Source organism: Anolis carolinensis, unplaced genomic scaffold, assembly GCF_035594765.1.
Source record: "Anolis carolinensis isolate JA03-04 unplaced genomic scaffold, rAnoCar3.1.pri scaffold_7, whole genome shotgun sequence".
NCBI lineage: Eukaryota > Metazoa > Chordata > Lepidosauria > Squamata > Dactyloidae > Anolis > Anolis carolinensis.
In genome coordinates this window covers 14,013,169-14,030,728 of record NW_026943818.1, presented here as the reverse complement: position 1 = coordinate 14,030,728, position 17,560 = coordinate 14,013,169, and the positions used below count along the sequence as shown (strand labels likewise).

At 36.0% G+C, this 17,560-nt stretch overlaps 1 protein-coding gene across 2 annotated transcripts in view; it reads left to right on the top strand.

Moving 5' to 3' along the window:
* Nucleotides 1–14,299, top strand: part of ncs1 (neuronal calcium sensor 1) — a 24,923-nt gene extending 10,624 nt beyond the window's left edge. For both annotated transcript variants that reach the window (XM_062959968.1, XM_062959967.1), the window contains exons 3-8: nt 4,401–4,539; nt 4,640–4,718; nt 6,969–7,057; nt 7,171–7,248; nt 10,210–10,351; nt 13,304–14,299. In XM_062959968.1, the coding sequence (XP_062816038.1) occupies nt 4,401–4,539; nt 4,640–4,718; nt 6,969–7,057; nt 7,171–7,248; nt 10,210–10,308 (484 nt within the window). In that variant the 3' untranslated portion in view covers nt 10,309–10,351; nt 13,304–14,299. The remainder of the gene's footprint in view (nt 1–4,400; nt 4,540–4,639; nt 4,719–6,968; nt 7,058–7,170; nt 7,249–10,209; nt 10,352–13,303) is intronic.
* Nucleotides 14,300–17,560: the final 3,261 nt, after the last annotated feature.

Below are 17,560 nucleotides of genomic sequence, written 5' to 3'. Positions count from 1 at the left end.
ATTACCCTTCTATATATATATAGATAAAAATGTAATGTACGTTTGTAGGATCGAGTAAACAACAAAACCACTGGACCAACTCACACCAAATTTGGCCACAAAAGACATTGTCATCCCTTCTATGTCTTTCAAACAAAAAAACCATAGAAAAATAAAGTCCAGAGCAACACGTGGCCGGGCACAGCTCGTCTATATCTATATAATTGTAATATACGTTTGTAGGACTGAGTAAACAACAAAACCACTGAACCCAATCACACCAAATTTGGCCACAAAAAACACAGTCACCCAATCTATGTCTTTCAAACAAAAAAACACTAGAAAAATAAAGTCCACAGCAACGCGTGGCCGGGCACAGCTCGTTAATATCTATATAAATGTAATGCACGTTTGTAGGACCGAGTAAACAACAAAACCACTGAACCCAATCACACCAAATTTGGCCACAAAAGACATAGTCATCCCATCTATTCTATATTAATTATGGTTTGGGTCAACACACTTTTTTGTGTGAATTCAGAGAGACTGCTGTAACTGTTGTTGCCCTGTTTGATCTTTTGAACTGAAGTAAGGATTTGTCCGTAATCGGAAGCATGCGTAAATATCCGAGTCAGGACCAAAATAGATCCCAGAGAAGAGACCACTTTCTGCTCACTTCCCCATCATCATCATCATCATCTCAGCCTCCTCCTCCTTTGCCGTCAAGATAGACGGCTTGACAGATTTGGGTGCCCCCCCCCCAATTACGTAACGCTTCTCCTTCCTCCTCCTCCTCCGCCCCCAATCTGCTATTCCTCAGCCTTTGTTCCTTGTTTATTCCATATATATATATACCAGGTTTTTCGTCAGCACATGCCAGCGAGAAAGCGGGCGCTCTTAGATAATCCCGGCATTGAAAACAACAGCAAAGGGAATGAGAACCAAGCGCAAGAGAGAGGCAGCAACAGGAATCCAATTTGGGGTGTTGTTGTGTTTCGTAAGCGGGGTCCATCGATCCATCTATATATATAAAAATGTAATGTACGTTTGTAGGACTGAGTAAACAACAAAACCACTGGACCCAATCACACCAAAGGAGGCAGGACCTACCCTTCTGACGAGCAACCAGGGTTGAAAACGGCTCTTCCTCGTTCTCTACTTTGGACTTTATTTTCCAGCTTTTTTGTTTGAAAGACATAGATGGGATGACTGTGTCTTTTGTGGCCAAATTTGGTGTGATTGGGTCCAGTGGTTTTGTTGTTTACTCAGTCCTACAAACGTACATTACATTTATATAGATATAGACAAGCTGTGCCCGGCCACGCGTTGCTGTGGCGAAGTATGGTGGAAGGGCCTTGAGTCTACACTGCCATATAATCCAGTGCAAATTAGATAATCTGTGGAAGAGGCCTAAGTGAGGCCTAAATCTGCCTGTCCCCTAACTGAACCCTGGCTGTCCCTTGGCTGAGTTGGTTGCTAGGAGACCAAGTGGGCAGAGATTAGCCCTCTAAACTGGCAGCAATTGGATAAAAACAATTATTGCTCTCCCTCTAATTAGGACTTTATTTTTCTTTGCTTTTTGTTGTATCAACCTAGAGGCGTGGATGATGGGTTGTGTTGTCAAATTTCGAGGTTGGGGGGCCTATAGTTTTGTTGTTTTGTGGGTAGCCGTGATGCCATCACTCATTTATATATATAGACTAGCTGTGCCCGGCCACGTGTTGCTGTAGCAAAGTGGTGGTGGTATTGGTTAAAAATTGTGTAATTTTTATTTGACGTTATTTGTATTTTTTTATGAATTTTATTGTAGGTTATCTTTTTATTATATTTTATTATTTTCTTGTATTATTTTTAGTTATTTTCTATTATAGTATTTTATTGGTTTAAATTTTTTAGTGTTTTTAATTATTTTTTTAGTGTTTTTAATTATTTTTTATTGGGTTGCTAGGAGACCAAGTTAGAGGAGCTTAGCCTTCTAACTGGCAGCAATTGGATAAAAGCAATTATTCCTCTCTCGCTAATTAGGACTTTATTTTTCTTTTCTTTTTGTTGTATCAACCTAGAGGCGTGGATGATGGGTTGTGTTGTCAAATTTCGAGGTTGGGGGGCCTGTAGTTTTGTTGTTTTGTGGGTCGCCGTGATGCCATCACTCTTTTATATATATATATAGATTGAATCAATTTTTTAGTGTTTTTTATTATTTTTTATTTGGTTGCTAGGAGACCAAGTTGGAGGAGCTTAGCCTTCTAACTGGCAGCAATTGGATAAAAGCAATTATTCCTCTCTCTCTAATTAGGACTTTGTTTTTCTTTTCTTTTTGTTGTATCAACCTAGAGGCGTGGATGATGGGTTGTGTTGTCAAATTTCGAGGTTGGGGGGCCTGTAGTGTTGTTGTTTTGTGCGTCGCCGTGATGCCATCACTCTTTTATATATATAGATAATAATAATGCTGTGCTTGGGTGTTGTTTTGCATCCTCCAAGTCAGTCGGAAGAAAGAGAAAACGGGCCACTGGTGTCGGTTTGGGATTTCTTTGATTTGTTCCAGGAGAGAAAAAAATAACCACAGTGTTTAGCTATTAGAGGAAGAAGGTTATTATTGGCCATGATTTCAGGGAATCAATCCATCAAGGTTTGCAAAGGTGGGCTTATATGGAGAAAAGGGACCTGTTTGGACCAAGGCAATCCCTATATATATATAGATAGATAGATATGTGTATATATTTATATGGGGAAAGGTAAGCCAGGATCCCCCCTTTGACAGCCCCGACATCCATCACCTCCGGCTCCGCTGTAAATATTATTGTAACCCCAGCAGCTGCCTTTTCCGAAATCAGGAATCTATAAATATTTATTGCAACTCGTTTCCCTCCCCAAAGCAACACCGAAATAAGACGGATGGCGAGCATGGTTTCTCTCCATCCGGACAGTCCTTGAGGTGCAAAGAGAAGGCGTTTACTCCATCTTTGCTCCCCGGGAGACGTAGTTTCCAAAGCGAGACTTCGCAGCCCCAGGAAAATCCCATATATATATATATATAGATATAGATATAGATATAGATATAGTTGTGCCCGGCCACGCGTTTCTGTGGCATCATCTGAAGTGGTTTTTTGTTTGTGGAGGCAAGTATGAATGTTGTTTCTTCTTCCTGACTTGCGAGAGCTTCTCTCACTTTTCAAAATATTCCCTTGCTTAAGAGCGAGCCCTATATATCTATATTCATATCTATCTATCTAGACATCTCTCTATATAGAGATAATTATATCTGTATAGGATTTGCTGTGGCGTCATCTGAAGTGGTTTTTTTGTTTGTGGAGGCAAGTATGAATGTTGTTTCTTCTTCTTGACTTGCGAGAGCTTCTCTCACTTTTCAAAATATTCCCTTGCTTAAGAGCGAGCCCTATATATCTATATTCATATCTATCTATCTAGACATCTCTCTATATAGAGATAATTATATCTGTATAGGATTTGCTGTGGTGTCATCTGAAGTGGTTTTTTGTTTGTGGAGGCAAGTATGAATGTTGTTTCTTCTTCCTGACTTGCGAGAGCTTCTCTCACTTTTCAAAATATTCCCTTGCTTAAGAGCGAGCCCTATATATCTATATTCATATCTATCTATCTAGACATCTCTCTATATAGAGATAATTATATCTGTATAGGATTTGCTGTGGCGTCATCTGAAGTGTTTTTTTGTTTGTGGAGGCAAGTATGAATGTTGTTTCTTCTTCCTGACTTGCAAGAGCTTCTCTCACTTTTCAAAATATTCCTTTGCTTAAGAGACAGCCCTATATATCTATATTCATATCTATCTATCTAGACATCTCTCTATATATAGATAATTATATCTGTATAGGATTTGCAAAAACTAGCAAACATCTTTGGTTTCTGCCAGAGTCTTTGCAGTTCAATCTTGAGATCCTGATAGCGGCTGAGTTTTTCCTGTTGTTTTTCGTCAATGCGACTGTCACCTGGGATGGCAACATCAATGATCCAAACCTTTTTCTTTTCCACAACTGTGATGTCTGGTGTGTTGTGTTCCAGAACTTTGTCAGTCTGGATTCGGAGTATCTTTGCGTGTTCATTTTCCAAGACTGTTGCAGGTTTGTGATCCCACCAGTTCTTTACTTGAGGCATAAGTTCCAATGGATCATTTGGGCCACATAGTTGTGCTTCTGTTTGTAGTCTGTCTGTGCGATTTTCTTACAGCAGCTGAGGATATGATCAATTGTTTCGTCGGTTTCCTTCCAGAGTCTGCATTTTGCGTCATCAGCTGGTCTTTGCTGCTGGGAGGTGGTACTTGAGGCACAAGTTCTAATGAATCATTTGGGCCACATAGTTGTGCCTCTGTTTGTAGTCTGTCTGTGCGATTTTCTTACAGCAGCTATTATTATTATTATTAATATTATTATTATTCCTTCCAGGTACAAAGGCTTCATCAAGGACTGTCCCAGTGGGCAGCTGGACGCGGCCGGCTTCCAGAAGATCTACAAGCAGTTCTTCCCTTTTGGGGACCCCACCAAGTTCGCCACCTTCGTCTTCAACGTCTTCGACGAAAACAAAGTAAAACGGCCCTTGTGGTTTCCCTAGAACATAGACGGGGAACCCGGTCGGGTCTGCCTTTCCCCGGGACTCACGGCTTTCCCCTTCTTTTATTTTTCAGGACGGGAGGATCGAGTTCTCCGAGTTCATCCAGGCCTTGTCTGTCACCTCCCGGGGAACCTTGGACGAGAAACTGCGCTGTGAGTCCTTCCAGGAACCCAATAATCATCATCATCATCATCATCTAGCATATCTATCTTGTTTGTTGTGTCATAATAAAATAATAATAATAATAATAATCATAATCATAAAATAATAATAATAATAATAATAATAATAATAATAATAATAATAATAATAATAATAACGACTCTCAATGGGAGTCTTTTGTTTGGAGGTGTTAGCTGGCTCTGGTTGTTTCCTGTCTGCAATCCCCTTATTTTCAGAGTGTTCTTCTTTATTTACTTACTGTCCAGATTGTAGAGTCTTTTAATGCTGGATGTCAGGTTTTGTTTATTTTGATGATTCCCAGGAACCCAATAACAACGACAACAACAGCTCTGAGGGTGAATCCTTTGTTGGGAGGTGTTAGCTGGCTCTGGTTGTTTCCTGTCTGCAATACCCTTATTTTCAGAGTGTTCTTCTTTATTTACTTACTGCCCAGATTGTAGAGTCTTTTAATGCTGGATGCCAGGTTTTGTTTATTTTGATGATTCCCAGGAACCCAATAACAACGACAACAACAGCTCTGAGGGTGAATCCTTTGCTGGGAGGTGTTAGCTGGCTCTGGTTGTTTCCTGTCTGCAAAACCCTTATTTTCAGAGTGTTCTTCTTTATTTACTTACTGTCCAGATTGTAGAGTCTTTTAATGCTGGATGTCAGGTTTTGTTTATTTTGATGATTCCCAGGAACCCAATAACAACGACAACAACAGCTCTGAGGGTGAATCCTTTGTTGGGAGGTGTTAGCTAGCTCTGGTTGTTTCTGGTCTGGAATATGTCTAGCTGTGCTCGGCTACGCATTGGTGTGGTGTAGTCTGTTTTTATGGAAAATACTGTAATGGGAAGCAGCCTGTGCTTGAAGCTGCAAGGCTGTTCCTCTCGCTACGGGCCTTCTCTCCTGAGTGGGAAAGGGGGCGGGGACAGGGAAGGAAGCCTTGCCCTAGGCATGTGATGGCCATTGAAGCCCCGCCCACCTTGTTTACAGCTCCAAATTTCCAGAGAGGGCCTCTGCGCATGCGCAGTTAGTAATTTTTGGTTTTGGGGGGTTTTCTGTAATTTGGACCTAATTTTATAGGGTTTTTTGATTGAAAGACATAGATTGGGTGACTCTGTCTTTTGTGGCCAAATTTGGTGTGATTTGGTCCAGTGGTTTTGTTGTTTACTCCATGGGAAAAACGCACATTCCATTTTATATATACTTAAATAGATAGTTTTGGGAGGTTTTCTGTAATTTGGACCTAATTTTATAGGGGTTTTTTGATGGAAAGACACAGATTGGACGACTATGTCTTTTGTGGCCAAATTTGGTGTGATTTGGTCGAGTGGTTATCATTTTTATTTTAATTTTTATTCTTTATTCTTTTTATAACTTTTTTCATTCTTTTTTTTCTTTTCTTCTATTTTTTCTTCACTTTCTGTCAAAAACCATTGTTCTCACTCTTTCGTTGTTAACTAATTATTATATATACCAATAAAATTTATTTTTTATATATATATATATATATATATATATATATATATATATATATATATATACATACTAGCTGTGCCCGGCCACGCGTTGCTGTGGCAAAGTGGTGGTGGTATCGGTTAAAACTTGTTGTGGAATTTTTATTTGACGTTATTTGTATTTTTTTAAATTAATTTTATTGTCACTTATCTTTTTTATTTATTATATTTTATTATTTTGTTGTATTATTTTTAGTCATTTTGTTATAGTATTTTATTGTATTAATTATTTTAGTGTTTTTTATAATTTTTTATTGTATTATTTGTATTTATTTTTTATCATTATTTTATTAACACTGGGCTGAGTGGGTTGCTAGGAGACCAAGTGGGCGGAGCTTAGCCTTCTAACTGGCAGCAATTGGATAAAAACAATTATTCCTCTCCCTCTAATTAGGAATTTATTTTTCTTTTCTTTTTGTTATATCAACCTAGAGGCATGGATGAGGGGTTGTGATGTCAATTTTCGAGGTTGTGGGGTGTTTACTTTTGTTGTTTTGTCCGCTGCCGTGATGCCATCACTCTTTTATATATATAGATATATATATATATATCCGGGCAATATCTCCTGGGCAACGTCCTTGCAGACGGACAATTCTCTCACACCAGAAGCAAAAAAAAATATATATATATTATTGTTGAAGCAAAAAAAAATTGTATTATTGTTGTTGTTGTTGTTGTTGTTGTTATTATATATTGGTCCCTTTCTGTGTGTGTTTCCAGGGGCTTTCAAGCTCTACGACCTGGACAACGACGGCTACATCACCCGTAACGAGATGCTGGACATCGTGGATGCCATTTACCAGATGGTGGTGAGTGCGAGTGCCGGCCCCGGGGCACAAAGACCACGTCCTGGGTCTGGGAAGAAGGACGGGATATGCAATGCTGTTCTTCTTCTCTTTCTCCTTCTCTTTCTCCTTCGTAGGGCAACACGGTGGAGCTTCCCGAAGAAGAAAACACGCCGGAGAAACGGGTGGACCGGATCTTTGCCATGATGGATAAAGTACGTTGCTGGTTTTGGAAAGATAATAATAGTAATAGAAAAGCTTACACAGTACAAGGATTGAAATAATAATAATAATAATAATAATAATAATAATAATAGAAAAGCTTACACAATATGAGGATTGAAATAATAATAATAATAATAATAATAATAGAAAAGCTTACACAATATAAGGATTGAAATAATAGTAATAATAATAATAATAGAAAAGCTTACACAATATGAGGATTGAAATAACAATAATAATAATAATAATAATAATAATAATAATAATAATAATAATAATAGAAAAGCTGAGGCAATATGCAAAAAGCAATATGAGGATTGAAATAATAATAATAATAATAGAAAAGCTTACACAATACGAGGATTGAAATAATAGTAATAATAATAATAATAGAAAAGCTTACACAATATGAGGATTGAAATAATAATGATAATAATAATAATAGAAAAGCTTACACAATATTAGGATTGAAATAATAGTAATAATAATAATAATAGAAAAGCTTACACAGTATGAGGTTTGAAATAATAATAATAATAATAATAATAGAAAAGCTTACACAATATGAGGATTGAAATAATAATGATAATAATAATAATAGAAAAGCTTACACAATATGAGGATTGAAATAATAATGATAATAATAATAATAATAGAAAAGCTTACACAATATGAGGATTGAAATAATAGTAATAATAATTATAATACTAATAATAATAATAGAAAAGCTTACACAATATGAGGATTGAAATAATAATAATGATAATAATAATAATAGAAAAGCTTACACAATATGAGGATTGAAATAATAATGATAATAATAATAATAGAAAAGCTTACACAATATGAGGATTGAAATAATAATGATAATAATAATAATAATAGAAAAGCTTACACAATATGAGGATTGAAATAATAGTAATAATAATTATAATACTAATAATAATAATAGAAAAGCTTACACAATATGAGGATTGAAATAATAATAATGATAATAATAATAATAGAAAAGCTTACACAATATGAGGATTGAAATAATAATGAAAATAATAATAATAATAGAAAAGCTTACACAATATGAGGATTGAAATAATAATGATAATAATAATAATAGAAAAGCTTACACAATATGAGGATTGAAATAATAGTAATAATAATTATAATACTAATAATAATAATAGAAAAGCTTACACAATATGAGGATTGAAATAATAGTAATAATAATAATAATAATAGAAAAGCTTACACAATATGAGGATTGAAATAATAATAATAATAATAATAATAATAGAAAAGCTTACACAATATGAGGATTGAAATAATAATAATAATAGAAAAGCTTACACAATATGAGGATTGAAATAATAGTAATAATAATTATAATACTAATAATAATAATAGAAAAGCTTATACAATATGAGGATTGAAATAATAATGATAATAATAATAATAGAAAAGCTTACACAATATGAGGATTGAAATAATAATAATAATAATAGAAAAGCTTACACAATATGAGGATTGAAATAATAGTAGTAATAATAATAATAATAATAATAAATTAGAAAAGCATACACAGTATGAGGGTTTAAATAATAATAATAGTAATAGTAATAATAATAATAAATTTGAAAAGCATACACAATACGAGGGTTTAAATAATAATAGTAATAATAATAATAAGCTTACACGATATGAGGGTTTAAATAATAATAATAGTAATAATAAATTATAAAAGCATACACAATACGAGGATTTAAATAATAATAATAGTAATAATAATAATAAGCTTACACGATATGAGGGTTTAAATAATAATAATAGTAGTAATAATAAATTAGAAAAGCATACACAATACGAGGGTTTAAATAATAATAGTAATAGTAATAATAATAATAATAAGCTTACACGATATGAGGGTTTAAATAATAGTAATAATAATAAATTAGAAAAGCATACACAATACGAGGGTTTAAATAATAATAATAGTAATAATAATAATAACCTTACACGATATGAGGGTTTAAATAATAATAATAGTAGTAATAATAAATTAGAAAAGCATACACAATACAAGGGTTTAAATTAATAATAATAGTAATAATAATAATAATAATAATAAGCTTACATGATATGAGGGTTTAAATAATAATAATAGTAGTAATAATAAATTAGAAAAGCATACACAATACAAGGGTTTAAATTAATAATAATAGTAATAATAATAATAATAATAATAAGCTTACATGATATGAGGGTTTAAATAATAATAATAATAGTAATAGTAATAATAAATTAGAAAAGCTTACACAATACGAGGGTTTAAATTAATAATAATAGTAATAATAATAATAATAATAATAAGCTTACATGATATGAGGGTTTAAATAATAATAATAATAATAATAGTAATAATAAATTAGAAAAGCTTACACAATACGAGGGTTTAAATAATAATAGTAATAATAATAATAAATTAGAAAAGATTATACAATATGAGGATTTAAAGATCGAACTGCAAAGACTCTGGCACAAGCCGGTCAAGGTGGTCCCGGTGTTAAGAATAACTTGTCAATAACTTTTAAAGCACGGGTTCTTTTTATTGCAATTTCAGTGCGAGAAGTATATCAGGACTTTTACGTTTAGACATACAGACTGGATTCACAAACAACCTAGAGTTGTGTTGTCGAAGGCTTTCATGGCCAGAATCACAGGGTTGTTGTATGTCTTTCGGGCTGTGTGGCCATGTTCCAGAAGCATTCTCTCCTGACGTTTTGCCCACATCTATGGCAGGCATGCCTGCCATAGATGTGGGCAAAACGTCAGGAGAGAATGCTTCTGGAACATGGCCACACAGCCCGAAAGACATACAACAACCTAGAGTTGCTTTGAACGAGGTCCCGATGGATCTCTAGGGTTTTCTCAGGCCAATATTCTGTGTTTCCTTGCAGAACGCGGACGGGAAGCTGACCCTGCAGGAGTTCCAGGAGGGCTCCAAGGCCGACCCGTCCATCGTGCAGGCGCTCTCGCTCTACGACGGACTCGTATAATTGTGCCACGCGTACACACGCACCCCTCCGCCAAGAAGCTTTGGTGAGAAAACCCCCTCAACCCCACCCATAGGAAATTCCTTATTCCTGGGAGTTCGGGATGACGAACCTTTTGCAGTATAGTCATATATAAAAGTAATGTAGATAGATACAAATATAAAGGTACATGGGGATTGCAAAGGCTTGCAGGGGGTAATCCCTATATATCCGTAGCAAAGATTAACAAATATTTCAGGGGAAAATGTTTTTATTAGATTAATATATTCTCCTTGCTGACTTGCAAAGGCTTCTTTCCCTTTTCAAAACATTCCCTTGGTTAAGAGAGAGGGAGGCTTTGGAAAAGAAAACACCGATAAGGGAGGGTAAGATGAAGGATAAATATATCATATGATGCGTCCATTCCTTGAGCGTCCAAAGGCTTCTAATTCTGTGTATACAAAGCCGGGAAAGGCAACTCGGGGGTCGGTTGAAGCCTGGAAAATAAAACAGAACCGTGATCATTTGTTCAGCTATGACCAGAAGACAAACGAAACTGAAACTATAGAAAGTTTGATTTGAATCTGACATCCCCAAAACAAAACAAAACAGAGGAAAAGGGGAGATCCTTTTCTTGATTGGTTCCTTACCACTGGCTTTTATATGTGACCTCTCGCATCGGAAGGAAATCAGCATGTCTACAGCCAAACCCCACCCTCTGTCATTTTTGCATGATTGTATTAATATATTAGCTTGGGGACCCGGCGGTGCCCAGGTTATTTGAGAAAGGCTTTATTTGCCTGTGTTCCAAGTGTTGTCTAGATCCAATGTCAGCTGGGTTCAGTGGGTGCAGGTGAATTACAATTCCTATATGCAAGTCCCATCGTCCATGGTCCACCCCCCTCCAAACAGCGACAGGATGTCGAGTGGGTCATGGGAGCTCTGTGTGTCAAGTTTCATTTTGTTCAGTCATTGGTGTGAGTCACAGTGGTCTCGGGAAGTGAGTGAAGATACTGCAGTTCCCATCGTCCATGGTCCATCGTACTCCAAACTTCAGCAGGGTATATAGTGGGTCATGGGTGCTCTGTGTACCAAGTTTGGTACTGATCCGTCATTGATGAGAGTTGCAGTGCTCTCAGGAAACCAGTGAAGGTATTGCAAGTCCCATCGTCCATGGTCCATCCCCCTCCAAACAGCTCCCAGGTGTAGAGTAGGATATGGGGCCTCTATGTGTCAAGTTTGGTCTTGTTCAGGCATTGGTGGGGGTTGCAATGTTCTCAGGAAGTGAGTGAAGGTATTGCAATTCCCATCGTCCATGGTCCATCGTACTCCAAACTTCAGCAGGGTATAGAGTGGGTCATGGGTGCTCTGTGTTCCAAGTTTGGTCTTGATGAGTCATTTGTGGCAGTTGTAGTGGTCTCAGGAAGTGAGTGAAGGTACTGCAAGTCCCATTATCCTTGGTATGTCCTCCCTCAAACTGCACCAGGATGTAAATTGGGTCATGGGGGGTATGTGTGCCAAGTTTGATCCTGATACATCATTAGTTAGAGTAATAGTGGTCAGTCAGAGACACAGTATTTGAAAGTACTGCAAATCCCATAATCCTTGGTCCATTCTCCAATTGGATAAAAGCAATTATTCCTCTCTCTCTAATTAGGACTTTATTTTTCTTTTCTTTTTGTTGTATCAACCTAGAGGCGTGGATGATGGGTTGTGTTGTCAAATTTCGAGGTTGGGGGGCCTGTAGTTTTGTTGTTTTGTGGGTCACCGTGATGCCATCACTCTTTTATATATATAGAAAAATGTAATGTACGTTTGTAGGACTGAGTAAACAACAAAACCACTGGACCCAATCACACCAAATTTGGCCACAAAAGACACAGTCATCCCGTCTATGTCTTTCAATAAAAAAACGAGAAAAATAAAGTCCACAGCAACACGTGGTTGGGCACAGCTCGTCTATATCTATATAAATGTAATGTACGTTTGTAGGACTGAGTAAACAACAAAACCACTGGACCAACTCACACCAAATTTGGCCACAAAAGACATAGTCATCCCATCTTTGTCTTTCAAACAAAAAACCCTAGAAAAATAAAGTCCACAGCAACACGTGGCCGGGCACAGCTAGTCTTCTATATATATAAAAGAGTGATGGCATCAGGGCAGTGGACAAAACATCAAAAGTACAGGCCCCGCAACCTCGAAATTTGACAACACAACCCATCATCTATGCCTCCAGGTTGATACAACAAAAAGAAAAGAAAAATAAAGTCCTAATTTGAGAGAGAGGAATAATTGCTTTTATCCAATTGCTGCCAGTTAGAAGGCTAAGCTCCTCCAACTTGGTCTCCTAGCAACCCAATAAAAATAATAAAAAACACTAAAAATTAATACAATAAAATACTATAATAACAGAAAATGACTAAAAATAATACAAGAAAATAATAAAATATAATAAATAAAAATATAATTTACAATAAAATTAATTAAAAAATGCAAATAACATCAAATAAAAATTACCCAACAATTTTTAACCAATACCACCACCACTTTGCCACAGCAACACGTGGCCGGGCACAGCTAGTTTATATATATAAAAAGGTAATGTACGTTTGTAGGACTGAGTAAACAACAAAACCACTGAACCAAACCACACCAAATTCGGCCACAAAAGACATAGTCGTCCCATCTACGTCTTTCAAACAAAAAAAGCTGGAAAATAAAGTCCAAATTAGAGAACGGGGAAGAGCCGTTTCAACCCTGGTTGCTGGTCAGAAGGGTAGGCCCCGCCCCCTTTAGGCCCCGCCCACTTCGTCTCCTAGCAACCCCCTCGCGGGGTACAGCCAGGGTTCAGGCTTTTGAGGCTGCAAGGCTATTCACTGCTATTCCACACAGCCAACAAAGCATCCCGTAAGCCACAGCAACACGTGGCCGGGCACAGCTAGTACACAATAAAAACATTGTACAAAGCTTAAAAATATTTTAAAAATTCTTTCTTTCTTTCTTTCTTTTTCAGTGCCATCCGACCCTCCTTTTTTCGACATCAGCGAGGGATCGAACCCAGAAAAATGATCCTTTTTTGCGCTTGATCGATCAACCAACCAACCCGTCCGTCCGTCTGTCCGTCTCCGTTTTGCATTTTTGAGAAAATGAACTTGGCGAAGGGAAAAAAAACAGAATTATGACAATATTACGCTTATTGTTTTCCCCAGTTTGAATGGGTCGAATCGCGTTATATTCCGCATCCCCGAGACTTTGCAAAGAGAGGAAAGGTACCGTTTATTTCTAGGAATATATATATATATATATATATATATATATATATATATATTCACCTACATATCAGAGATTTCAATGCTTTTGTGTTAAAAAAAAAGTCCGAAACAATCGATATATTTATTTGCTGCTGCTGCTGCTATTTGGTGGATTGCACGGTTTACACAAATCTGGAAAACGAAGCCAATAATTAATTAATAATAATAATAATAATATGTTTGTTTTACGGCTGGGTTTCGGAAAAGGATCAATATTGCATTTTTAAGAAACGTGTTTGTATTAATTAATTAATAATAATAATAATAATAATAATAATAATATTTTTGTTTTACGGCTGGGTTTCGGAAAAGGATAAATACGTGTTTGTTGGCATTTGCATCCATTCCTGCAACGGAAACAAAACAAAAAACCAATGCAAAAAAAAAAATCATCATCCTCATCATCATCCTTTATGATATTTCTCTTCTGCAATTATTTCTGTCTTGCCTTGTTGGGATTTGCAGAATGCTGTCTTTTCGATATTTATGTCTGTATATATATTTCTTTTTTTCTGTCCTTTTGCTGTATAACGGAAATAATCCCAAAGTGTTTCTCTGCATGAAACAAACAAACAAACAAAAAAGCGTGAATGCGGCCGGTTATTTGTCAAAGCTTTAAAAAAACAAAGACATTTCTTCTTGTTCTTCTTTCTCAAAAGGAATGACAAAAAAATAAGAAACGGAAAAAAAAACGGAAATAGTCTCGTTGTGGTTTTCTCTGCGGCAATCCCCAAGTGGGACAAAACTGGGTTAAATCTTCAGTGTAGATGCAACCAGAGAAGGGCCTCTTATTGGGTTGCAATGCCACAGCGCCCTCTAGAGGCTGGTACGGAAAAATATTATATCTATATATCTATATATATAAAAGGGTAATGGAATCACGGCACCGCACAAAACAACTAAACTAAATGCCCCACAACCTCAAAAATTGACAGCACAACCTCTCATCCACGCCTCTACATTAATACAACAAAAAGAAAAGTAAAATTAAGTCCTAGCCACAGCAATGCGTGGCCGGGTACAGCTAGTCTATATATGTAAAAGGGTAATGGAATCACGGCGCCGGACAAAACAACTAAACTAAACGCCCCACAACCTTGAAAATTGACAGCACAACCTCTCATCCACGCCTCTACGTTCATACAACAAAAAGAAAAGAAAAATTTAAGTCCTAGCCACAGCAATGCATGGCCGGGCACAGCTAGTCTATATATATATAAAAGAGTGATGGCATCACGGCAGCGGACAAAACAACAAAAGTAAACACCCCACAACCTCGAAAATTGACAACACAACCCATCATCCACGCCTCTAGGTTGATACAACAAAAAGAAAAGAAAAAAAAGTCCTAATTAGAGAGAGAGGAATAATTGCTTTTATCCAATTGCTGCCAGTTAGAAGGCTAAGCTCCTCCAACTTGGTCTCCTAGCAACCCAATAAAAAATAATAAAAAACATTAAAAAATAATTTAAAACACTAAAAAATTAATACAATAAAATACCATAATAACAAAAGACAATAATAAAATATAATAAATAAAAAGATAACCTACAATAAAATTAATTAAAAAATACAAATAACGTCAAATAAAAATTACACAACATTTTTTAACCAATACCACCACCACTTTGCCACAGCAACGTCTGGCCGGGCACAGCTAGTCTTCTATATATATAAAAGGGTAATGGAATCATGGCACCGGACAAAACAACTAAACTAAATGCCCCACAACCTTGAAAACTGACAGCACAACCTCTCATCCATGCCTCTACGTTATTACAACAAAAAGAAAAGTAAAATTAAGTCCTAGCCACAGCAACGCGTGGCCGGGCACAGCTAGTATATATATATTTATATTAGAGATGTGCATTCGTATAGAATTGCTGTTCGGTTTGTGTAGTTTCATTCGTGTCGCCTCATTTTCGTATTCGTGACCCGCTATACGACACAAATTTTCGTCTGGCTTATGAAACAAACCCAAAAATGTTCGAACCATTGACTGCAATGGGAGGGCTTCCGAGTCTCCAGACTCAGCATAGGGTCCCAGAATAACTGTCATTATTTATATTAACTAATATTGGTATTAGTAACGAATATATTTATTAATATTATTATCAAGACCCATTAGCACACATCAGATGTAATGCGGAGGCACTCCTCTCCCAGGCTCAGCTTAGATTCCCAGAGTAGCTAGCTATTGCTATATATATATATATATATATATATATATATATATATAGAGAGAGAGAGAGAGAGAGAGAGAGAGAGAGAGTTTTATTTTTATATATATATATATGTAACACCAGTTACTCTGGGACCCTAAACTGAATCTGGGAGAGGAATTCCTCCGCATTACATCTGGTATGTACCAATGGGTCTTAATTATATAATCAAGACTCGTTGGCACACATCAGATGTAATACGGAGGCATTCCTCTCCCAGACTCAGCTTAGGGTCCCAAAGTAACTATCGTTTTTTATATATATTATTATTATTATTATTATTATTATTATTATTATTATTATATATATATATATATATATATATATATACACACACACACACACACACACACATATTATTCGCACCTGTTGGCACATATCGGATGTAATTGGGAGGCACTCTTCTCCTAGAGTCAGCTTAGGGTCCCAAAATAACTGATGTTATTTATATTAATATTATTATTATCAAGAACCATTGGCACACATTGGATGTAATTGGGAGGCACTCCTCTCCCGGACTCAGCTTAGGGTCCCAGAGGAACTATTGTTATTAATATTATTATTATTATTATTATTATTATTATTGATACACATTGGATATAATGGGGAGGCACTCCTCTCCCAGACTCAGCTTAGAGTCCCAGAGGAACTATTGTTATTAATATTATTATTATTATTATTATTATTATTATTATTGATACACATTGGATATAATGGGGAGGCACTCCTCTCCCAGACTCAGCTTAGAGTCCCAGAGGAACTATTGTTATTAATATTATTATTATTATTATTATTGATACACATTGGATATAATGGGGAGGCACTCCTCTCCCAGACTCAGCTTAGGGTCCCAGAGGAACTATTGTTAATATTATTATTATTATTATTATTGATACACATTGGATATAATGGGGAGGCACTCCTCTCCCAGACTCAGCTTAGAGTCCCAGAGGAACTATTGTTATTAATATTATTATTATTATTATTATTATTGATACACATTGGATATAATGGGGAGGCACTCCTCTCCCAGACTCAGCTTAGGGTCCCAGAGGAACTATTGTTAATATTATTATTATTATTATTATTGATACACATTGGATATAATGGGGAGGCACTCCTCTCCCAGACTCAGCTTAGGGTCCCAGAGGAACTATTGTTATTAATATTATTATTATTATTATTATTATTATTGATACACATTGGATATAATGGGGAGGCACTCCTCTCCCAGACTCAGCTTAGAGTCCCAGAGGAACTATTGTTATTAATATTATTATTATTATTATTATTGATACACATTGGATATAATGGGGAGGCACTCCTCTCCCAGACTCAGCTTAGGGTCCCAGAGGAACTATTGTTAATATTATTATTATTATTATTATTGATACACATTGGATATAATGGGGAGGCACTCCTCTCCCAGACTCAGCTTAGAGTCCCAGAGGAACTATTGTTATTAATATTATTATTATTATTATTATTATTGATACACATTGGATATAATGGGGAGGCACTCCTCTCCCAGACTCAGCTTAGAGTCCCAGAGGAACTATTGTTATTAATATTATTATTATTATTATTATTGATACACATTGGATATAATGGGGAGGCACTCCTCTCCCAGACTCAGCTTAGGGTCCCAGAGGAACTATTGTTATTAATATTATTATTATTATTATTATTATTATTATTATTATTATTGATACACATTGGATATAATGGGGAGGCACT